We start from the raw sequence: 24,196 nt of genomic DNA, 5'->3' as shown, positions 1-24,196 counted from the left end.
GCAGGAGGAGAAGGGCGGGGGGGCGGCGCTGGTGAGGTGGGAGGGCAGAGGGGGCTGGGGCCAGAACAGATGGAGGCAACGTCTTCATTCAGCCGTTTACAGAGTGGGCTTGGACAACAGACCCCTCCTGCCTGGCTGTGTGACCTGAGGCAAGGTGTGTAACCTCTCTGAGCCTTAGCGTCCTCATTTGTAAAAGTACTGGTCAAGAAGTAAATGTTCAACAAATGGCAGCTACTGTGAATACGATTACATTACAATTACTCAGCAAACATCTAATGAGCACCTTGATAGGTGCTGGGGCTCTGGAGAAAGTCGTAAGCAATTTAGCACAGTTAGAATGCAAAGGGAAGGGGGAAGATGGAGTCAGAAAGGCCAGCAGGGATGGGTCGGCCCTGGAGGCTGAACTCAGAGCTGTGACTTCGTCCTAAAGGTAACGAGGAGACACTGAAGGGCTTTAAGCACGCTCGGGTTTGTAAGGTTAAAAAAGATCACTCTGCCTCTGAGTGCAGACTGGACTGGCTGCAGGCGAGATAGAAGCGGTGAGACCTTTAGGAGGCTGTTTCCGGAGAGAGGAAAGGCGGCACATGCTAAGGCAGTGGCAACAGGGGTGAAGAACATCCTGGAGACAAGATAAGAAGGAAGAATCCACGGGACCGTCTGGTGCCTGGATGGGAGGATGGGTGATGCCCAGGTTTATCAGGGCAGCATTCACCTCCTGTCCACCTCGTGGGCCTCCTGGCCTCATCTGGGCCACAGGGCTGCCAGGCATCCCCCACCCTTTCCTGATGGTTGCCTACAGTCCTCCTCTCCAAGTCAGCTCTGCTCCTGGTGGCCCCGGCGCCTGGCCCGGAGCCGGCATGGAGGGGCCAGAGGGACTGGAGGCTCTGAGGCCCGTTATGGGTGGGGAGAGGGGTCAGCTGCCGCCTGATCCCACCTCTGAGGCCAGGCCCCACCCTGCAGGGAGGCTGAGGGCCCCCGCCCCTGGGCTCCAGGAACACCCACAATCTTCCCAAATTACAGGGCCAGCTTGCCGGCCTCCGGGAAGCCGCCCCCTGCAAAGGACCCACAGACAAATTGCTCTAAAAATAGACTTGGGGTGGCCAGGAGTTGCCGGGCTGGGAGGCGGTCCACCCCACCCGCTGCCCTTCCCCAGGCTGGGGCCCGCGGCCCCACTGAGGTGACCTCCAGAGGGCAGGGCTGAGGTCAGGGCATGTAGGGAAACTGCTGGGACCTCCACAGCCACCAGCCCTGGAGCCTCTTAAAGCCCCAGTAGGTGTCCCAGCCCTCAGTAGGTGGATGGGTGGGGCATAAGGGCCCCGTCTCTGCCCATGGGGAATCTCAAAGACCCTCAGAAGCAGCTCACACATCTTGCACTGAGACCAATTCTAAGCTCTTGATACATGTGAATTTGTGTATTCCTACCATCAGCCCTGGGGGCCATCTGTTCACTTAATAGATGGGAAAATTAAAAGACTCCACTCAAGACCATTGTCCTCTGAAGAGAAGGAGGAACAAAAACCCTATTCATGGTTCTAGCCACTATCGTCTTAACAGGACTTTATATACACAATGAAATAGCTGCAAACTATATATATGGAGATGGTGCAGGACAGGGAAGCCCGCGTGCTGCAGTCCATGGGGCCGCAAAGAGTCAGACACACTTAGCGACTGAATAACAACAAATATATAGATAGATAGACACACATAAATATATTTATATTGGGACTTCCCTAGTGGCTCAGACAGTAAAGAGTTCACCTGCAATGTGGGAGACCTGGGTTCGATCTCTGGGTCCGGAAGATCTGCAGGAGAAGGGAATGGCAACCCACTCCGGTATTCTTGCCTGGAGAATTCCATGACAGAGGAGGCTGGCGGGCTACAGTCCACAAAGTCTCGAACACGGCTGAGTGACTATCACTTTCACTTTCACATATATATATATAGTAGCCAGAATTCTCAAGCTATTTATGTCTTCATTTGATAATTGAGGCTCAGAGAGGTTAAGCAACTCATTCAAGGTCACACAGCAGCTTCTGGAGGCACTGGGATGCATACCAAAGCCAGTACCCTTACTGCCCACTAAGGCTGGCAAGTGTGGTGGTGGCAAGGGTATGAGGTTTAGAACCAGGGGGCCTGCTTGCTCCCAGGTCCCTGCTCTGCATTTTACTATGTGTGTGACCAAAACAACTCAGCTTCCCTGAATTCTCATTTTCCTTACCAGACAAATAGGGAGTATGATAAAAGTGACTCTGACCTCACCTGTGAGTTGTGAGAAATAAACGAGATAATTAACATGAAGGTACTCTGTAAATTGGATAGTGCTATCAAAACGTTTACTGTTACTCCCATTTGAGATGAAGAAACTGGGGCTTATAAAGGCTGAGTCCAGGATTATCCAGCCAAACAAGGACGGAGCCAGCACCACCTGTATCTGAGGAAACGCCCAAAGAGACTATTTCTAGGGAGGGCACAGGCTGGCATTCTCCAATGTTGATCACCTGAGAGGAAAGACTCAAAGAGTCCTTTGCATAAAAGGGGAGGAGGTGGGCAGAGGAGAGCTTTAGGGAATCCCACCTTTGGGAATAAAAGTAGGGTGCAGGTGTCTCTCCCAGGTAATGTCTCAGAGGACCTCACAGTGTGAGGAGGCGGTAAGGTTCTAGAGTCTTGGTAACTTGTCCACACTTACTGTTTAATCCTCCCCACCCCACCCCCTCAGCTGTTTCATCTAAGACTGGTTCTCGGACCTAAGCATCAGTCGGAGTCACCTGGAAGGCTGGATGCTCCCCACAGGGTTTCTGATCTGGCAGGTCTGGGTGGGACCCAAGAACCTGCCTTTCCAACGAGTTCCCAGGTGTTGCTGCCGGTCTGGGACCTACCCCTTTGCTCATCAAGTCAGTGGAAGAGCCTCTTTACAAGGGGCCTTCTGGGTTGGACTTGAGGAAGAGCCGAAACACAGCGGATGGTCTCCCTTGAGAGGTGGCTGTGAGCGGCTTCTCTGGGTCTGGGTCCTGGGCCCTGCCACCCCTTCTTACCTTGGGTGGTGTCTTCCATCTTGATGGGCATGGCGGGGCTCTGAGGCGCCGAGTCCCCACTCAGGGAGTAGCTGTGCTCAGCTTGGATGCCCGGCGTGGGGGAGTCCAGTTCCATGTCCAGGAGAGGGCTCTTCTCGTCCAGCACAGGGTCATCAAAGAAACTGCTGAACAGGTCGTTGGAGAAGTCCTCCATGTTCTCTGCAAAGTGGTCCAGGTGCTCGGGGAAGTGCTAGGGGAGGAGGAGAGGGGAGGAGGGGGTCAGCTTATCCACCGTGGTCCCTGTGTCAATGACAAACGGGTGCTTGCCAAGGCTATTTGCCATCTGGCCACCCACTCCAGGATTCTTGCTTGGAAAATCCCATGGGCAGAGGAGCTTGGCGGGCTGCAGGCCATGGGGTCGCCAAGAGTTGGACACGACTGAGCAACTAAACCACCATCTGTGGGAGACTGAAGCCCGTGCTACTGCAGCTGTTGACCTCTGACGTGCCCTGACGGGAGTTCAGGGAAAAGAAGCAGGCACTTTGTGCTCCAGAAAAATGAGCGACACAGGTCTTTAGAGAGCTGGATATTTTCAGGAACTGATTTCATGATCCCAATCCTTGCATCTCCTCATATCTAGACAAGCACTACATCTCCTCATTGGTGACATCAGCTCCTCATAACTAGCAGAACACCTTTTGTAAGTAAAGTGCTGGATTGCATGGAACGCCCCCTTCACCAGAATCATATGCATTGATCTTCCCCCACAACCTCTTTGGAGCAGTTTCTCAGAACTGTCCGAGGTGCTGTCTCCTGGGTTACAGTCCTCATTTTGCCCCCAAATAAAACTTAACTCCCAACTCTCCTGTTGTGCATCTTTTTTAGTCGACACCTGCAACCTTCCCATCACTCTTCCCACTGAAAGCGTGTACCTCAGATTGGGACTTGAACCCACGTGGCCAGGATTCCACAGTTGCGGCATGTGGGATCTAGTTCCCTGACCAGGGATCGAACCCGGCCCCCTGCATTGGGAGCTTGGGGTCATCTTAGCCACTTGACTACCAGGTAAGTCCCCCAACTATCAACCTTTCTATCACTACTATCACCCCATAAGCACATTACCATCACCACCACCTCCACTGATGTCTCCAACCACTAAGTCAGTATCCTCAAGGTTGTGCTCTGGATGGTGTGAAAGAATCCAGCGATAGGACACACGGCTATAATTCTGGCCCTGTGACTTTGGTCAAATCACTTTGATTGCCCAAGCCTGCTTCTCAGCCCACCCTACTTCCATCACAAGAGGACTAAGGAACTAAGGACTAAAGAATAACTGAATCTCCACCAGCAAGTTTGCATTCCAAAGGTGTTATCAGTGACTTTTGTATTCTATTCTCTCTTGCTGGAATGCAAGGTGGTGAGATTATCGAGGACTCTGCTCCCCTCAATGGAGATGAGTTTGAGCAAACTCCGGGAGATAGTGGAGGACAGAGGAGCCTGGTGCACTGCAGTCCATGGGATCACAAAGAGTCAGACAGGACTGAGTGAACAGCTGCTCCCCTCATTGGCACGGTCCTCGCTTGTCCTCATGCCTCCAGTGTTTCCGTTTTCCCAGACATTCTTTATGTCAAGAGCTCAGGCTCCAGAGCCGTATCGCTTGGTTTGAATCCGGGCCCTGATGCTCCTCGCTATGACTCAGTGCCATTCAGACTGCAGGGGGTGACTCAGTAGTGGGTTGTGAAGCAGGTCATGACCAGAATTTAAGGAAAAAGAAAACAGATTAGATTAGATAGATTAGAAAAATATCAGGGTGTGCTGAGCATGGGTAAGTTAAATACATGGTAAATTTTTATCTCAGTTATGTGTGTATGTTCGTGAGAAGGATATAAAATATATTTCTCAGAAACAAAATAGTCTGGAAAATATTGGTCTCTGTGATCCTAGGAAAGTTGATCAGTGTTTCTATGCTTCATTTCCTCCTTTGTACAGTGGGGATGATAACAGTTCTTATCTGCTACGGTTATTGGGAAGATTAAACAAGTTAATATATGTAAAGCACTTAGAATAGTTCCTGGTACATAGTAATTACTCAACAAACCTCTTATTAATAAAGCATCCAGCAGCAGCTGGTACATAGGAGGTTCTTGTTTTTTCTCTCTAAAGAATTATAAATGTGTAAGGAAATGTTAGTGTTCTTCACCTTTTTTTTTTTTTGGCTGCTCTGGGCTGCACGTGGGATCTTAGTTCCCCAATCGGGGATCGAACCCACCCCCAGCCCCCACCTGCAGTGGCAGCACGGAGTCTTAACCACAGGGAAGCCTCCTGTTCATTCGTTTTTCATTGACTGAATGAATTTGCTGGGGTTTTGCTTCTGACCCTGGGGGTCCCAGCTGGTGAATAGGTAAGAACTGACTTCTGGAGTTGTTGGCTTTCTGGCCTGGAATAATTGGCGCTTGTCCTAGTCTGGAAAGGGTGAGCAGAAAAGCCCTTGGTGTGAGAATAAGATTCAGGGGGTCAAGACTTTTGACTCTTAGCTCACGCCTTGCTAAATTAATTCACTTTTCTAGGCCTCAGTTCCCTCATTTGCATTGGGGGAAATAATAGTTCCAACCTCATAGTGTTGTTATGAGGATCAAATATGCATTAGGTGCTTAATGCCACCCTCATGGGATTATGAAGATAAAGTGAGGAAATACATAAAACACATGTATCCATATAACACACAAATGCATCTGCATAGTAAATACCTGTAACACTGAGAACAGGGCCTAGTATGCAGTGGGTGCTCAATAATTGCTGTTTTATGAAAAGCCTAACCCTGGGCCTGAGGTGAACTGAGCCTGGAGCCAATGCAGGGAAGTGGTTTGGTCCTCCCCCCAAATCAGAGAATCCAGGATAAAATGAGTTCAGAAATCCATTGACTTAAGCACTCTCCCCTCTCCCCAGCTGGTCAGAACTCATCACTAGCCTACATTTGTCTTGTGATTTTAACTTTCTAAAGTGCTTTCATAGGCACCGTCTTATTTAATCCTCACAACTACCCAAAGAGACAAGGAAGTTGCATTTCTACATTTGGCAGATAGGGAAACCGAGGCCCAGGGAACCAAAGAGAGCAATGAAGGGTCCACAACCCACCACCACCCAGTCCTTCCCCAGGGGCAGCGGACTTTCCCCTGGTCAGGAATTGCTCATCTGCTGGACTGTGAACTCCCTGAGCTAGGGTCTGTACTTGTCCACCTGCTGGGTCCCAGTCCCTGGCCCAGGACAGACACTTAACAACTGTTGGTGGAGGGACAGGGCCTTATACCGCAGGGCAAAGCCATCAGTATGTCAATGATCCATCAATGCCTGGGGTGAGGCAGTACCAGGAGGTCAGAGGCTGAACAAGTCTCTAAGAATAATAGCGATCCTAGCCGAAGGCAATCCACTGGGCTCAACGCCCCCCAACCAAAGGGTCAGCCACAGGCTGGACTGTGCTGGCCGCACCTTCGGCGGGTTCTGGGCCAGCCCAGCTGGGGGCGCCCTCTCTCTCTCTTTCCTTCTCTTTCTCTCGGGGTCTCTCAAAGGCCTGGTGTGGGGCCCAGTGGGAGAGGGCTGTGAGGAGCCCAGTGAGTCAGCTGCTAAGGTATTTCTCCAGCAGCTGCGTCTCAGGCGATAAGGGTTTGCCAAGCCATTTTCCGGGGCCTGGGAGAGGAGAGAGGCTTCCTCCAGTCTGGGCCAGGGTCCCTCAAGGATTCAGCCCCATGCAGATAAGCCTGTTCTTCTCAGAGACCCCTTATGGGGTGCCCATAGGGAACCTGCTGAGGGAGCTCAGTGGGCCCCACTTCGTGAGCGGCCCCCACCCCACCTGCTGGAGACAGCAGCCAAGGCCCAGCAGGACAGAGCTTCCAGAGGGTGGGAGCCAAGTGGAAGGGGAGGGCGGCCAAGGGTCAGGCAGGGGAGGGGGCGCGGGACACTCAGAGGACCAGGGCCTCCGTGCTCAGGACTTCCCTGGTGCCGGGTGGACCTCCGGTGGCGATGGTGGGCATGTCCCATCACCCCCAGGCCCACCTTCTCCTCTTGGGAGGATGCCAGAAGGCCTCCCTTTAGAGAGATTTTTCATATTTCGTCCTATTTCTATCTGATGCCTGGCCTCTCAGCCAGTTATGGTTTATACCATCAATTTAGAGGCACAAAGGACCTGAGAAAACCCATGGTCCATGCCCCCTCTCCCCACTTGCTAATGAGGAAGCTGAGGTCCAGACAGGGACCTATCAAGGTCACATAGTGAGGCGGTAATGTTGAAGGAGGGGTTCTCAACAGCTCTAGGGCTGCACACGAATAGGGGAGCAACTTCTTCCTGACCTCACCTCTTCCTCTGTAACCACCTTCCCCGCCCCCCCCCCCCCCCCAACCCCGGACAGCCCCCTCTGGAGATCTCAGGCCTCCTAAGCTCCAGCAAGACTCCTTATCTCGCCTCCCTACCCACCCCACCCCCCTAAACCACAACCAGCTCGTCCTCCAGGTCACACACAGAAAGTTCAGGTTTCAGACTACCTGATGGACACGACAGGGGTGGGAGGCAGGATCCTACTGACTGCAGGAGTCAGCGTTCTGAGGGGGACAGAGTTCTACTGGGGGTGAGCGTTCTTATGGGGGTGCTCTTCCAAGCAACCAGGGTGGGAAGCCAGAGAAGGAAATATTATGATTTGTTTCCCTCCTTGTTAAAAGACTTTTTCCAAGAGTCTTGCCAACATAAGCTCCCTCTCGGCGGCTACGCGCAGCCGGCGCCGGCTCCACTCTCTTGGAGGAGAGGTCCCGAGCTCTCGGGGCTCGAGGTCCCGCACACCCCTCCCGGTCGGCAGCATCTCCTCCCGAGGCCGGGTCTCAGCAGCCGGCCCTTTAAGATTAAAGAAGGACCAGGTCCTGCCAGCCCAGCGTTGGCTCAAGGGATGTTAACGCCGGCGCGCGGGGGGCCGCCCCATGCCGGAACCCAGCCTGCTCATTGGTCGGATCTGCGGAGGTCTGAGCCAATGGGAGGAGGCTGCGCGAGGCCTGCTGCAGGAGCGGCGGCGAGGAGGTGGGAGGAGGACCCGGCCCTTGCCCGGAAAGGTCCTCGGCCTCCGCGGACAGCGCGGGGATGTTAAGGCCGAGTGTACGGACCGGGTCTGGTCTTGCGTCCCTGCCTGCACCTGGGGCAGAGGCAGAGACGGCCCATCTGAGCTTGCCGATGGGCCTGGCAGTCCTACGGTGCCCCGAGTCCCTTATCAGGACCAGTTGCCTGGCCTCAACCCCGCACCGGGGAAGTGAAGACGGAGGGGGTCTCCTCGGACATCCCCAGCTCGAAAAGGGGAGGCTGGATCCCAACTCTTAACTTCCTTCGCGGCTCTTCCAGCTCCTTCTTTCCCTCCTGGAGTTATACTAGCTTGGGGCTCACTGATGGGGAGCGGGGTCTCTTTCCCTGGGGGGGGGGAGGGTGGGAGTCGAGACACTCCTTGGGCGGTAATAGAGCCGTCTGAGGTTCCTCTCGGTTCCCCAGCTCGAATTCCTTCCAGAGAGTCGATGCAGAGCGAGGGGAAAGCTCTGGGGGCGCGGCTGTCCGCTGAGGATGTGTATGGGAAAGGAGTCCCCCCCCACCCCCCGCCCCAAGCTGCCGCAGCCTCAGAGCGCCCCCTCCTCTCAGGCCCCCTAGAATCTCGGCGTGCCTGCGCCCCCATCGCGGGCTTCTGCCCCTCCCCTGGTCCAGGCTGATGCAGTCTGTTTGGGGAAAGGAGGGAGGAGAACGGAGTGGGTCCAGGCTGAGCTGTGGGATAAGGATGGGGGGTGGGGGGGGGCGGTGCGGGGAATGCAGAGCCCGGACATTCCTTCCGAGAGAGTGAGCTCTGCTGAGAGACGGGAGGAGAGCCCTTCCCCTCCCCCGCAGGCTACCCCCCTCATACATTCCCGGACGGTTACTTGCCTCGTGGTCACTAGAAAATTGCCCCCATTTCAAGCCGAGGGGCCACCAGTCTGAGTCACTGTTGTGCCCTGTGTGGGGGCGGGGTGGGGTAGGGTCAAGAAAGAGCAGGGAGGGGCTTGGGGAAGGGAGGTGGGCCCCTGGGTGCACAGTTGTCAGACATGGCCTCCCAGCCTTTAAGCATCACCCTCCAGTCATTTGCCTTCCCTGATCGCTCAGACAGTAACCAGTCTGTTGCTGTTGCAAGAGACTCCGGTTCAGTCCCGGACTCCTGAAGGCCCCTTGGAGGAGGAAATGGCAACCCACTCCAATATTCTTGACTGAGAAATCCCATGGACAGAGGAGCCTGGTGGGCTACAGTCCATGGGGTCGTGAAGAGTCGGACACGACTGAGCGACTAACACATATTCATCCAGTCATTTGAGGGGAGGCGGGGTGCAGGCGAGATCCAGGCATCCTCCCAGAGCTAGACTGGAAGGCTGTCCTGGACTCAGACTCAGGAGACCCCAGTTCAAGATCCAGCTGTGCTCTGAGATCTGGGCAGGCACAGGTGGGGTCTTCTGTCCAGGCCTGTTTGCCCTGTCTGTGTTCCTATTAAGGCAGGGATGGCAGGCACAAGGTGAAGTGGACTAGTCCTCAGAAAGTGGGCTCTTTTCCTCTGCCCCGGCCTCTCTGGGGACCATGAAGGGCTGGAGCCAGTTTTCCTCATCCCTGGAGCCAGCCCCTCCCTGAGCCTTCCTGGCAGGGCATGGGGGGTGAAGGGAAGCACATTTGTTCCAACCTCCAACCTCACTCTCATCCCCCATTCCCCACAGGCCCGGGGAAGGCAGCTGCTGAGGTTTCATATTTTCCCCCTACCGAACGAACTCTTCACCACAGAGCCCAAGTCCAAATAAGCAGAAACGCTTCCCTGGGTGTGTGTGTGTGCGCACGCGTGTATGCGTGTGCACATGCTATGCAGATGAGGGCTGTGAGGTTCCTTCTTACACAGGGAAACCCCACCTCCCTGACACCACACAGCCTGAGATCCCTGCCTGTGGACACATTCAGACTGTTCCCTATACAGCCCGGCACGGACGCTGTTGTATCAATACAGATACATTCTCTGGGCTCCCACAGGCTGACACTGGCCACCACTAAGAACCAACAAGGACACACTCCTCATATGTGATCAGACAGACAGACTCCCATGTGCACACACACTCACACGTGTGGTCACCCCAGATGGTCACGGTCACAGACGTGGTCATGCACATTCTTACAGGAACACATACAACATCTCACACCACCACAGAACCGAATGCTGACTGTGCCAAGCCACACGCCTGAGTCATGTGACCCCCCAGTGAAGGAGCCTTGGGATTCCTGGGCTGGCCTGGGCTGGGACAGTGAGGCCTGGGACTGGGGGAGGGGGCCGCATGGGGACGAGCTTTTCGGTGCCTGTGTGCTAGAGAAAGGAAGGGGGAGAGGGAAGGGCAGCTGGTACCCACCACGGGCTGCCGCTGTGCAGAGAAGGGGCCACAGTCTCTCCAGCCGTCCCCCCCACCCCATCCTGTTAGGCTCTCCAGCTCCCCCCTGTTCGGCTCTCCCCTCCTGACTTTGTGAGCCCATCCCTGGCCAGGCCACAGGGCCCTCAGGAAAGTGGGGAGCTGGCCTGCAGGTTCCCGGCCAGCCCCTGGCATCTTCTGCCCAGGCGGCCCATGAGCTGTGGCCCAACCCTGGGGCGGGTGCCAGGTACTGTCTGGGCAGGAGGAGGTGATGGCAGTTACGCCGCCGCCCAGGGCTGGGATTAGCTGTGACTGGCACCACTGAGGGCACAGCGGCCCATGGTCTGGCTGCTGGAGATGCTGGTCCACAGGCAGCGGCCAGAGGGTCCTTGCGGGACAGCTCAGGACACTGGAGATGGAGTGCCAGGACTGGCACTGGGGGCGGCGGGAGGATAAGGGCGTTAGTGTAGTGGTGAGTATCCCCGCCCGCCACTTATTCGTCATTTATGCATCTGTACAGGGCTTACTGAGGACCTACTGTGCGCCAGACCTGGGGACACAGAGATGAACCGAGCCCAGTTCCTATTCACAGAAGGCTTCCCAACTAGCAGCGTGACCACCCATTCCTGAAGGCAGGTCCAAGGCTTGAACTCTGCTCCATCTCTGGCACAGTCTCCACCTTGCATCAAGAGGGATCTTCTAACATAAATATGACGATGTGACTTCCCTGCTCACTGTCCACTAATGACTCCCTTTGGCTCTTAGGATAGTTGAGAAGTTCCTTAGTGTTGCTTGAAATGATCCAGCCGTGTCACCTCTGGGTCTTGCTGTGTCCAATCCTCATCTGTGTCTCCAAAGTCTAGCACTGGTCCCAGCACATCCTAGGTGCTCACCTGTTTGCCGAGTGACTGACTGAGCAAGTGGGTGAATGAAGGAAAGAGCCTAGGGAGCAAAGGGACGGAGGCCTTTTTTTCTGCAGCTGAGCCTCCAGGAATGAACTGCCCTGAATTCCGCTCTGATGCCAGCTTGCTCCTGCTCCAGGCAGAGTTTCCATGTGTCTGGACGCCTTCCCTCAGCTCCTCCCTACTGGGGCCCGTTGTACCCATTCTCCGGGTTATTCCTTCCCAAGGCTTTGCTCTCTTAAGCCCCAGCCAGATCAGGTCCCTGGGGAACACAGCCCCCGACTCAGCGCTGGAGGCACTGTCCCCAGACTTAGGCCAGCCCCAAGAGTATAAATGGAGCCCAGTGGCCAGCCGGCCGGGCTGCTCTCGCGGCCCCTGGCCAGCTGGAAGGCCCTTTTGGGCCGGAGCCTGCCACCGGGCTCTGGCTGGAATTCCCTTGGCCTCTTCCCTCTCCTCTGTGCACTCAGCGTTTGGCCTCTGCCTTCCTCAGCGGTCCCGGCCTGTCTGAGTTGTCCTCAGGTTTTATTTTTGGAAGAAGTTGCATTCTTTCTCTCCTTATTTACTCCCTTCCTTCAGGGAAGGTGTGGGACCCCTGGGCTCGGCTGGGGATCGGGCTGTGACTCTGAGGGGGTTGGACTTCTCTGGAGGAGGAACCTCCAAAGATGCCTGACCCATTTGATGCTTCAAAGCCAGCAGCCTCTGCCTTCCTTCCCCCACCCAGTGTGTGACTAATGCTTGCCCCTGCCCTTCTCAAAGAGCTCCACAATAGCCAAAAGAAATCATTACAATCTTAAGAGTTGAAAGGAATTCTGGCATCATCACGTCCATCCCCTTTCCCTTGTGCAGGCGATGGAGCTTAATGGTTATGAGGGAGAGCAGCGGACAGACCCTGTTCTTATCCTGGCTCTGCTGCCTGCTGTGTAGCCTTGGGCAAGTTACTTAACCTCTTTGAGCCTCTGCCTCAGCTATAAACTAGGGGTATTTATACCTACCCCAGCACCTGTGAGGTTGCTGTGAGGGTCAAATGAGGTCACATTTGTCAAGTGCTTTGTACAGGGCAGGATACATAGAAGATTCCCTTCAAATGTAGTTATTATTATTGTCATTATTACGGAGAGGGAAACAGAGTCAAGAAAGGGAATGGACTTGCCCAGGATCACATCGCTCAGGGTACACAGCCGTTCCCAGAGTCTGGGCTTGATCTCCATCTCCCCTCCAAGGAGAAGGGAGGGGGCAGGCGTCAGCCCAGAGGGGGAATCTCCTTGAGTCAGTCGCTTGGGCAAACCCCTGTGTCTTTCATGTCTGCCTCCCGCATCAGGCCAGGCCCTCCTCTGACTCAGGCATTTCCTCCACTGCCCCAAGGGCTTCCTTCTTGCTCAGTGGGGGTGACAGGTCCAGCACCCAGCCCCGAGGTGGACCCAAGGCCAGTGGGACTCTGAGAGGAGGGGGAAACGCTGGGTCCTGACATCACAGAGTGGAGAAGCTGGAGCCACAGCCGTCAGGCCAGCTGGGGCCCTTCCAGCGCGTCCAGATGTCTCAGGAATGTGCTGATCTGGGAACTACCTCGGTCCTTCCCGCACCACCCCCAGCCCCTCAGCCCCTCATCTGCTCGCTCAAGCTCTGCCTCTGCCCCACCCCCTGCCCTTCCTCTTTAATCTCTCCCCAGGACAGCCTCGCGTCCACTGTCCCTCTGGTACCTTGCCTCAGTCCAGCTCCCCCCTCAGGCCTCTGAAGGGGTCGCCAAAGGCCAAAAAATTAAAAAAAAGCCCTTCCCCTTCCGCACACCCCATGGGCTGACCATGACCGATGGTGGGGAGATGGAAGCCTGAACTAACTGGGAGGGGAAAGTTCTGAGCAGATAATGCCTGCCAGATCCCAAATGTGGAACTGATTTGCAGCCCTGGGAGAGAGCGGGGTGAAGGCTTTGGGGTGGTAGAGGGCAGGGTTGATCCTCCTCTCTGGGAGGGTGATGGAAGGGGCTCTGGGTATCTTGTCCCAGCTGATTGGTGGGAGGGCCAAGGAGAGGAGGTGCCAAGCTGGGCTGGGCTCAGATCCTTCTAGGTTCCTTCGAGGTCAATAAGGACACGCTTGGTCTGATAGTGGAAGGTCTTAAACTGTAATGTGGGGGTAAGGGAACCCCCTTAAAGTCTTGGGGCTGGGCCAGGAGGCAGGACATGGTTCAGATCAGAGCTAGGACAGCTTGTATCTCTGCAAGGGTGGAGCTGCCTTGGGCCTCCCCAGGTCAGCCTGGCCCTGAGTGCTGGGGATGAGGCAGTCAGCAGGGAACTGGTGCTCTTGGCCAGTGTGCGAGTCACATCAGGGCAGGGGGTAGAAGTCAGAGGAGAGAAGGGCCCTGGGGTCTGCTGCTGCTTCGGCCTGCTCTGGGCACAAAGAGGGCCCACGGTGCTGTCTGTCTTGGGGGAGAGGCCCTGTTCATGCAGACAGGCAGACAGCTGGGTTATCCTAATAGACCTAGCACTGAGGTGGTTCAGGACAGCTGGGACCACCACCCTGTCCAGCTCAGACCTCTGTTTGAACACTTGGCTTTCGCTCCCTTCTGCCAGCTGAAAACACTCCCAGTTCCTAAGCACAGCATTCAAGGTCTGTTACAGATTGATCTCAACTTCCCACTGTAGCTGGAATGCCTCATCTTTCCTTTCCCTCCAGCCTAGTTGGATGGCTCCTTAAACCGGCTGGAAGCTCCATGGCAGCAGGGCCTTTTGCTTGTATCATTCCCTGTGCCTGGAAGGCCTTTATGCTTTATCTCCTCATTCTAACTCCTATTATCTTTTAAGGTCCAACTTGGTGCTGCTTCCCCCAGGAAGCCTTCCTTGATCATCCAGCAGGAAGAATCCTATCCATCTTCACTGTAGCACTCATAGATGGTTAGGTTACTGGTTAACATCATGCCTTGAACTCTAATTATCCACAGTGGGGCCCATCTCTCTTTCTAAACTTTAACCACCTTGAGGGTTGGATATAAGATGGATTTTATCCTTGAACCCACTGTAGGACTTCACATAAGCCTGGCATATAGTATACCTAATAATAATAATAATAATAATGATAGTTAATATTTATACGCCAGGTACTGAAGCTCCAGTACTTTGGACACTTGAATGTGAAAAGCCACTCACTGAAAAAGACCCTGATGCTGGGAAAGATGGCAGGCAAAAGGAGAAGAGGGTGGCAGAGGATGAGATGGTTGGATGGCATCACCAACTTAATGGACATGAGCATGAGCAAACTCTGCGAGATAGTGAAGGACAGGGAAGCCTGGTGTGATGCAGTTCATCGGGTTGCAAAGGGTTGGATATGACTTAGCGACTGAACAACAACTGTTCTAGCTCCTTCCACGCAGTACCTGATTTAAATTTCACAAGATCAGGTAAGTACTATTAGTACTGCCATTTAACAGTTGAGGAAACTGAGGCACAGAGAAGTGAAAGCAAGCAAGTGGTTAAGCCAGGATTTGAACCTAAGCTCTGATTGCAGAGCTTGTCCTCTTAAGGACACATGACAACACTGGATGTGGAAGGAATGATGGATTTTTCTGCTGCCCCAGTCCCTGCTAGTACAGGGCCAGACACAAAATATGGGCCCCCATTCTATGCACTGGGTCCTCACCTGGGCTTCCGGGTTTGCCCATCCCTGTCCTGATGTCTAGGAAGACAGAGTCCTGAGAAAGGGCCTGGGGTCTTCTGCTTTTACCCAAAGAAGACAGCCTTTCAGCTTCAGAGAGGCCAAACAGACAGGCAAATGAAACCCCCATGGTTAGGGATCGGCAAAGGGATGAAGCTGGCACATTCTCCAAGGGCTGTCAGTGCTGGGCACCTGCCTTTCTGACAACGACAGTCAGGACAAAAACACCAGTAACAACTACTGTTTTGTTTATAGGGGGCTTGCCATATGCCATTATGTGCTGTGCTAGATTCTGCAAGAGTTTTCTAACTGAGTCCTTAAGCACCCTGTGTGCTACAGTCATCTTTCCTTTATGGATGAGGAAGATAAGCTCAGAGAGGTTAAGGCACCTGTCCAAACTGATACAGATGATGGGCGGTGAGAGCCACAGTTTGCTCCCAGGTCTGGGCAGGGCTAAAATCGACCACTAATGGTCACCCCACCCCGCCTCAGGTATGGCTTGGCTTCCCAGGGCTTTCGAGCTATCTGCCGTCTGACCTGGGGCTTGCTGTCTGGTCAGGTGGGGTCTGGGAATAGGCACCGGGTCTCAGGAGAATTCCTATCCAGGATCTGCCCAGAGTGGAGTGTGGATTTGGAGTCTGCCGCTCAACTTTTCCACCAACTTGTGCAACTTTGAGAGCCCAGGATATTGAGAGCTGGGTCAATTTCTTGAGCTGGTAGTGAGTGCCTAGGTGTCCGTTTTATTATACTTTGTAATTCATATATATGCATTATATATCTTCTCTTATGTGCATGACATATTTCATATAGAAAAGGCCACCATAATTAGGAGATTGGGATGCGTACACACACTACTATATAATCAAGTAGATAACTAACAAGGACCTCCTGTGTAGCAAGGGAATTCTACTCAATATTCTGTAATGACCCATATGGGAAAAGAATCTGAAAAAGAATGGATATATATACATGTATGTATAAGTGATTCACTTGGCTGTAAACTCGAAACCAACACAACATTGTAAATAAAGTATACGCCAGAAAAACTTGGGAAAAAAACAGAAAGAAAAGGCCCATGATAGAGTAAAAGGCATATGTGGGATTTAGGTGAAGATTCACTTCTTGGTAAATAAACAAAAGCCACCTAAAGTACCATCAAAGCTGGATGTGTGGAAGTACCCTTTCTTCCATTACCCACCCACCCTTGTTCATCCATCCATCACCCCTTCTCACTCCTTCCTTCCATCTATTCAATAAATAAACATCTCCTGAGCACTCAATCACTATGGCCACGACTGGGGAATAGACAAAAATAATTGCCCTACCCTCAAAGAACTCTCAGTCTAGTTCAGCAATGAGGTAACCGAGGCCTGGAAAGGGGAAGTGACTTACCCAAGGTCACACAGGGAGCTAGGGAGATGAGGTGAGGAGCGGTGAGGATATTCCGGGCAGAGGGGAACACATGGGAAAAGGCTTAGCCCTGCCTGCCTCCCCAGCAAGCCCCCTCAATTGCTGTTTTAAAACTGCCTGCCAGGGGCTTCCCTGGCGGTCTGATGGTTAAGAATCCACCTGTCAATGTGGAGGACAAACGTCCAATCCCTGGTCCGGGGCTGGTTGCGGGGGGGAGCATCCCACACGCCGTGGGGCACCTAAGCCCCCTGCATCACACTACTGAACCTGCCCTCCTACAGCCGATGCTCTGCCACAACAGAGGAGCCCCTGCTCGCCCCGTCTAGCATAAGCCGGCACGCATCAGTGAAAACCTAGCACAACCAAAAATGAGTAAATAAGCATTAAAAAGAGAAGAAAGGAGAACTGCCTCCTGGCTCTCCATGAGGGCCTGAAGAGCCTGCCTTTCTCCACTGCTGCTTTCTGTTACTCTTTCGGAAGGGGGAAGCGGGGGACAGCTGCTGCCGCTGTCCAGCTGTTTGGTCGGACCTCACAGCCCAGCCCAGATGTGTCAGCCGCTCTGTGATGGGTGCAGTGGCTCCTGGGCCCAGAGCCAAGGGCTCAGGGCAGCTGCAGCGAGGGCTCCGTCCTGCGAGAGTTGGGAGATGAGGCTCACTGCACTCTGGCAGCAGGGAAGCCCAGTATCGCCCTGGCCGTGAAGCTGGCCTCTCGGATGACATGGTATGTCCAGGTCGTAAGTTTCGGGATCTTTGACATTCCAAGGATATCCCCTTTGATCTGTTTTCTCTCATGGTCAGAGAGCTGGGCTGTATCTTGCCCCTCCCAGCTTCCCCTGAACCAGACATCCTCAGGCCTTCCTGCTCCAGCGTTCTGCCACCTACTCTGCCTGCTGAAGCGGGTCACACAGTGTTCCAGCCAGAGCAATGCTCGTGGTCTCGACTTAACTCCACCCAGACCTTCTTCCTCCATCCTGCCCCCTGGAGTGCTGAGACGGCCAGAAGAACACCCTGTTCTCTGGCTTTCTGGAGCTGGTTTCTTGAGGGAGGTTCAAGGACAAGCCGTGTCCCACAGAGGGATGCTCTGAGGGGCCCTGGGCCCAGGACTTGCAGGAGAAACACCCTGTGGGGGAGGGGAGGACATAAAGTGGGGTGCCCTGCCTCCTTTCCTGTCCTGGTACAGTGGCCAGCCAGACCCTCCCGGGGGGTCCTGGGAGCTGCAGAGAGCAAAGCCCCAAGTTCCCAGGTGGGCCAGGGGGTGAGGATGAAGAGAAGGTGGGGGAAGGGATGTGGGGGTCTCTCCCCTCACAGGCCAGGCAATGTGTTGGCTCTGCCCGTAAAGCTCTAGACATCCACGGTGCCCTAAGGATGGGAGTAGGCGAGGGTGAAGGCGAGGCCCCTATGCTATCTGAGATCTCAAATGTTCCCTGCCCTAGAGGGCAAAGTTCAAACCGAGAATAGTATAGAAGACAGGGCTTTCTCCCCCTTGACCCCATGGGACCCTGCCCTGAGAACAGCATTTAGATCTCCGCTCCTCTTAGTGTCAGTTTTCTCATCTTCACAAGGGACAATAATGCCTGTATACCAGGCTCAGTGAAATGGACACAGCTCCAGTCCTCCTTGCTGAAATGCCTCCCAATAACTCCTCTGCCAACAGGGATGGGGATACTGGAGAGGGAGGGAGTGGGGGTCCTCTGCTCTGAGAGTCTTCCAAGACCAGCAGCCCAGCTAGGGGGCGCCTCCTCGGGCTCCCTGGGTGCCCTGCTCCATCGTGGCATCCGCGGTGCCGCTCTGTCCACGTCCCTGTCTGTCTCTCTCGCTTGGTCATGAGTGGCTGGAGGTCACGCTGCGTGGTGACCAGCACTGGCGCTCCTTTAGTCCCCAGCTGTTAAAGGATGGGATGTGTGTATTGAAGAATAACCAAGCAAATTCCCGGCCAGCCCAGGGAAGCCGGAGGGCCCTCACAGCAGAACGGGGCATATACAGCATTTTCGTGGGATCCAGTATCCCTGTTACCCTCAGGGCTGGCCAGGCCAGGACCTGAGAATCTGGAGCCCCCTCTGGAATTATCAGTACACGTCCTGAACACTCAGACCTGTCTTTACGAAAACTGTCTCCCCTTCCCTTACAAGGACTGCCTTGATCTGCAGTCGTTTTCTCTACAAATACAGTAAACCCTTGAAATGGGGCAAAGTACACTGCAACATGACCCAAACCTGGCTTCTGTCCTAAACCTGGGGCCCAATCTCAAATAAAGGTGGGCAAAACGCTTATCTTTGTGGGGCTGGTAAAGAAGTGATTGCCTGTGCTCCTTCGGAATGTCCTTAGTTTCGTCTGCTGCATGTGCTAAGGTTTCACATCTTTACTTTTGTGTTTTTTTGTGATAGTACAGGCCAACTGAAAAATACTACTTTTCATTGATCCTACAATAACATAACTCCACATTTTACATGACTGAACATTTCTGCACTCGGCTTATTGTCTCATGGCAGAGTTTTACTATATTAAGTGCCTGTTTTGTGCCATGGTACTGTGCTAGGTTTATGGCAATGAACATAACTGACATGGTCTCTGTTCTCAGGGAACTTGCTTACTCACAGAGGAAATGGACAATAAGCTGATAAGATAACTGTAAACTGGGATATGGGCTATGAAGAAATCAAAGGACTGAAACAAGGACTTCCCTGGTAGTCCAGTGGCTGACTCCTCACTTCCACTGCAGGGGCCATGGGTTCAATCCCTGGTCAGAGGGGTGAGATCCTGCATGCCATGCAATATGGTCAACAACAGCCACAAAAGACTGAAACCAAATGATAGAGGGATTCACTTAAGGTGATTTGAAAGGCTTCTCTAACAAGGTGACATCTGAACTGAGGAAGATGAGATGGAGAGAGCTGGAGGGAAGAGAAAGCATTCTAGAGGTCAGGAATAGCATGTACACAGGCCCTGGGGCAGGACTAGAAAAGATTTAGTTTTAAGCTGGTTGAGTGTGGATCCAGGTGTCCCAGAGCAACCGGAACAATGGAGAACTGGGGAAGATGGAAGCCCTGGAGCCAACCAGTGCTCAAGGGTGAGGCCTAAGCCACAAGTTCAAATATGCTGTGGATCACTCAGCTGGAGACCGTCCTAGACCGGGGCTACAGGAGTCTGCACCGAGGGTAGGGGTGATTCAAGGCAATGATAATTTATTGGAAATCTTCCTGAATTTCAGAGACAGTGTGGGCCACAGGACCCTGATGGCTGGGGGGAAATGAGCATCCTGTTTCCTCTTCCCTAAAGAATGTGCAGCCTGGCCCAGGTTCCCTTTCATTCATCAGCAATGGTTGGTTGAAGCCTCCTTTGTGCCAAGCACTGTGCTAGGCAGTGGGGGGATACAGCAATGAACAAGACAGATAAACACCTGCCCTCAAGGAGCTCACATCCTAGCTGGGCGGAGGCGGAGCAAAAACAAAATACAAAGCTGCCCACAACAAACTCAGCATTTTGGAAGAGGAGGAGGTGTCTGGAGTGATCTCCCTTCCTGAATGGGGGCTCTGGGATTTGGGCTCCTTCATTAGTTTTTCTCTATTAGTTTTTTTTCTAGTGGATTCTATTTGGAGACCAGTGTTCTTTCCTCCTTGGATCTTCTTTCCTGCTGGTGAAAATTTAAAGAGAAACACGCGCGCGCACACACACATGCACACACACACACACACCCCCCTCCCCTTTTAAGGGCTGTTAAAGGCCCACACACAGACAAAGAAACACCCAAATGCACATACTTCTCTAATCTCCCTAAATCCCCCAAAGGCTGGGGTGGTGATGGTTGCGGTTCCCTGCTTAGCGCAGGAGAAGCCAGGCTAGGGGGCCTGGGGACAATGATCAGCCTTAGCTCTCACACCCCTCTTCTCCAGGCCTGGTCCCTGGTCCCAGTCATTCCCACACCTGGCCTCCCCAGCTGCAGGGAGGTGAATGAGTGTGCTGGGCAAACATCCTTGCAGCTTCCTGCTGCGCCCCTCGGAGACAACAGAACTCTTCTTCCGCCTTCCCCTCCTCCCCACACCCTCCCAGCTGTGGGGCTTTTCTGGGATCCAGAGCCATTTCCCTCTAGAGAAACCAGAATCATCCTTTCCCCTGAGCCAGAGGACGGAGCTGGTATCTCTCTCTGGGGACGTGACCTGTTCTCCCTCTGGTCCTTTATCCCAGTTTTCTGAACACCAGGCCCTCTCTCCTACCTGCCCAGGGGCTGAGGGGTCCCAGGGTCCCAGGGAAGAGAGGGCTCTAGTTGAGGGGGGGGGGGCGCACATCAGGAACTGTGGGAGAATGGGGAGGGGATGGGAGGAGAAGTCCCCTCTTCGGGCAGGAAAGGCAGCTTCTTCCCAGGGATGTCTCTGAGAATCACACAGACTAGATTGCCACAGGATAAAGATGTCCTCATAGAAGGAAAAATACAGCACCCCTGGCCACCTCCAAGCAGACAAGACATGCAGAATATGCAACTCATTCTCCTGTCTCTAACAGAATGCATATTTCTTACACACGTGTGTTCAGGGTGAGCATCCTTTTCGATTTTTGCCTTTTTAACAGAGCATACATGGTTTCTACTGTGACTTCATGGCCTTTATCTGGATTTTTAAGGATAGTGAATAACCTACCCTCCATCTTCCAGACTGAGAAGCACACAGACCTCACCCATTCCCATCTTTGACCCTAGAAACACTTTCCTATCCTTATGTAGAAAGAAAAGGGAGTTGGGGATCGGGTTTGAATGGGTTCCCAACTGGGAGGGACTTTAGACATCTAAAGGGAGGCACCAGAAAAGGAAGGTAACTTGCTCAGGGGCGCACAGCAACTCCTACCCGAGTAGTCCTTACCACTATCACCATTAGTCTCCAGAGCATGTTACCTACGGAAACTTACCTGGCAGGCATCATCCTACATTAATCTTTAATTTTCTCACTAAATCTCTATAACAACACTATGGGAAAGCTTTCTATATCTCCATGTTTCAGATAAAGAATCGAAGGCCCACAGGAAGAAAAGTCACTTGTCTGAACTGCCCAGCTGGCTGGAGGTAGAAGCACAGCTAGAACCCAGTTTCCGGATTCCCATCCCAGGAGCCTTCTTTCCTCTTAGAAATTCTTTCCTCTCCCCCTGCCTCACCTGGCCTTGCTTGGGCCTGAGATAAGGAGCTCCTTGAGCAGAGTTTTTCCTCCCCAGGCCCAGTACTGGATACCACTGATCACAATCATGCATCCTTTCCTGCGCTGGACCAAGGCCCAGATGAGCAGCTGGGGACACAAGGCTGAATACAGCCGCAGCAGGAGGCTGTAGGCGGCAGAGTTCATTCAGAAGAAAGCCCAAATCGGAGCTGCTGCGGGCTCAGGGAACCTGACAGGGGCCTCCACCGACAAAGGCATGTGCTCCAGCAAGCCCTCCCCCCCACCTCCGACCAGTGTCTGTCACCAACTTCAAGAGGGGTGTGTGGAACCCCAGATCCCTGGGCCACAGCATCCTTGGAAAGACTGATCCAACCTCTCCCTGTATTGTAAATGAGCAAACAGGCGCAGGCGGGAAAGGCTCCCTGGGAGAGGCAGAAGCAGAAGCAGGACTAGAACTCCGGTCTCCCCGCTGCCAGGTCAAGCTCTCTCCCCTCCTCCTTGACCGCAGAAGTGTGCTTTCTCTGACTGGCAGCCGGGACCTTCCTCCGAGAGCAGGGTGACCTGGATCTGCTGCCTAATGGAGGACCAGGGGACCTCCCACCACATGCCTCCCTGCCTCGGGTTCCTGTCCTTTGGGCTTGTTTAGCCATCAGAAGCATGGGACAGTTTAGGTGTAAGTCCAAGATGCCCAGTCCCTGAAGGCTGTGTGCCTTTGGCTCTTGTCTGCCAAATTCACGGTACTCCCAGGAGTTAGAGGTCAGCAAATAGGGACCGTTGAGATGATTACTGTGTGTGTGAGAGAGACAGAGAGGCAGTTCACTGCCTGGGGTGGGGATCCCCTCAGAACCCCCAAGCTCCCACATTTCAACTCGATGGGCCTTTCTGAACCCCAATACCTTCTCCCCTTACAGAGCTCATCTCCCACCCCACCCCGCACCCCGGCGCCTTAAGGCTGAGCCCGAGGGAAGGAGGGCAGGAAGAGGAAAGAAGCCACGTTTCTTTACGGGGGTGGCGAGTGGACAGAAGAGAAGACACGGGTGGTTACAAGCCACAGGGAGAGAGAGACTCGAGGGACTGAGAAATAGACCTAGAGAAAGACCTCCCTCCTCCGGAGCGATCACCCTGTGTGGCCCCCGACCAGTTGAGGGTCAGGTTCCTCCCTGGCGGAAATCTCTGGCCTGATTTCCTGGGGGACAGGCACGACAGCACCCCTGAATTTCCGAGTCTAGCTCAAAATCGGGGTCTGGCTCGGCCCCCCGACCCGCCCGCCCCAATGGGCGTCTGGTCTCTGGCCCTTCGAACACGCCCCTGTGCGCCCCCCAGCGGAGAGCCAGAGGCAGAGCCACTGAGGTCCTAAAGGGGGCGCAGGAAAGGGCGCCGCCACTTCGTGCCCCATCTGGCCCCGGAACCCCGGGCTGGGGGCGGCAGGACGACTGGGAGAACTGGGGCAGGGGCAGAATCGGTGTCTATTGAGCTCATATTCGGGGATCGGATGGCCCCGACTCCTCGACGAGTTCCCTTCCCCTGGAAGGCCGAGGCCCGTGTATCCACACGGACGGAGCCCCCAGGAGGAGCGCGGACTGGCGCAAGCTCTCGGGGTTCCAGGGAAGTGTCGAGGGATCTGGTCACCGAATCTCAGAGCCCTAAGTACGTGTATCTCAAGGGGACCCAGCGCCGAGCCGCCCTCCCCCACTTCTGCCCAGTGATGCGTATAGTCCAGTTCTTCTGGAGGCCCCAGGTGCACCGCGAAGAGGCGTAAGGAGTGGTGGAAGGCGAAGCCCAGACCCTTCATCTTACCGCATTGTTGAGGAAATCCGACTCGTTCAGATCCCCCAAGTCCAGGAAGCTGGATCCGGGAAACAGCCTGTCGGCCGGGAAGGGCTCCAAGACGGCGTCCATCGCGGCCGGCTCCGGAGACCCCCCTACGGCTGGGCTTCCCCTCACTCCAGGGCGGCGGCGCGCCCGGCCCAGAGCTCCGGCCCGAGCGCTGGCAAGCGGGCGGTGTGGGGGGGGCGGGCAGGTCCCGGGCGAAGCCCCGGGGGAGGGGCGGGCAGAGGCGGCGCGGCCCCGGGTCGGGGGCGCGGGGTGCGCGGAGGCCTTAGGGCAGAGGCGCAGAGCAGGCTGCGCTCAGGGGCCCCGGGCGCACCGCGGGCATCTAGCCGACTCCTCCTCCGCCGGCTCCTCCCGGGGCACAGCTGGCTTCCATGGGGAGCCCGGGAGTGGGGCTGAGGGCTTGAGGAGCCCCCCCGGACAGGGTGGGAGCCGGGGGAGGGGGAGCTGAGCGCTCCCCCCCGAGACTGGGTGGCTGCCGGGCGCTCCGCTCTCTCTGCGTCTCCCTCTGCACGGCTTCTGTCACTTTCCCTCTCTGCGAAGCCGGGAACCCCGGGCTGGTTAGCCCAGCTGGCCGAGGCGCCACGCCTCCCACATCAATATTCACGATAATTTCATATTAATGAGGAGGGGCGTGGCCTAGGGAATCGTTTCCCTACTCCTTTAAAGAGACAGCTACGAGCTAGTCTTGCAAATCTCTGTTGCTCAAGGTAGGGGCTTGAAGCAAACATTTCATAGCTCCAGTAACCGTGTTCTTTGAACCTCAGCTTCTTAAGGCTTTGCCAACCACATTCCCATAAGTTCACGAGGGAGCTGAGTTATTTCTATTCCTCTAGGCTTAT

At 54.5% G+C, this 24,196-nt stretch overlaps 1 protein-coding gene across 1 annotated transcript in view; it reads right to left on the bottom strand.

Annotated features, from left to right (window-relative positions):
• CREB3L1 (cAMP responsive element binding protein 3 like 1) overlaps nt 1-23,901 on the bottom strand; it is a 37,464-nt gene extending 13,563 nt beyond the window's left edge. The window contains exons 1-2 of the mRNA XM_043481443.1: nt 23,322-23,901; nt 3,033-3,261 (exon numbers count right to left, since the gene is read on the bottom strand). Coding sequence (XP_043337378.1) covers nt 3,033-3,261; nt 23,322-23,423 — 331 coding nt within the window. The 5' untranslated portion in view covers nt 23,424-23,901. The remainder of the gene's footprint in view (nt 1-3,032; nt 3,262-23,321) is intronic.
• Between the last annotated feature and the right edge of the window lie 295 nt (nt 23,902-24,196).

The sequence above is a fragment of the Cervus canadensis genome, chromosome 11 (assembly GCF_019320065.1).
Source record: "Cervus canadensis isolate Bull #8, Minnesota chromosome 11, ASM1932006v1, whole genome shotgun sequence".
In the NCBI taxonomy this organism is placed as follows: domain Eukaryota; kingdom Metazoa; phylum Chordata; class Mammalia; order Artiodactyla; family Cervidae; genus Cervus; species Cervus canadensis.
The sequence above is the reverse complement of the archived record's forward strand: the minus strand, read 5'-3'. Positions and strand labels throughout refer to the sequence as shown.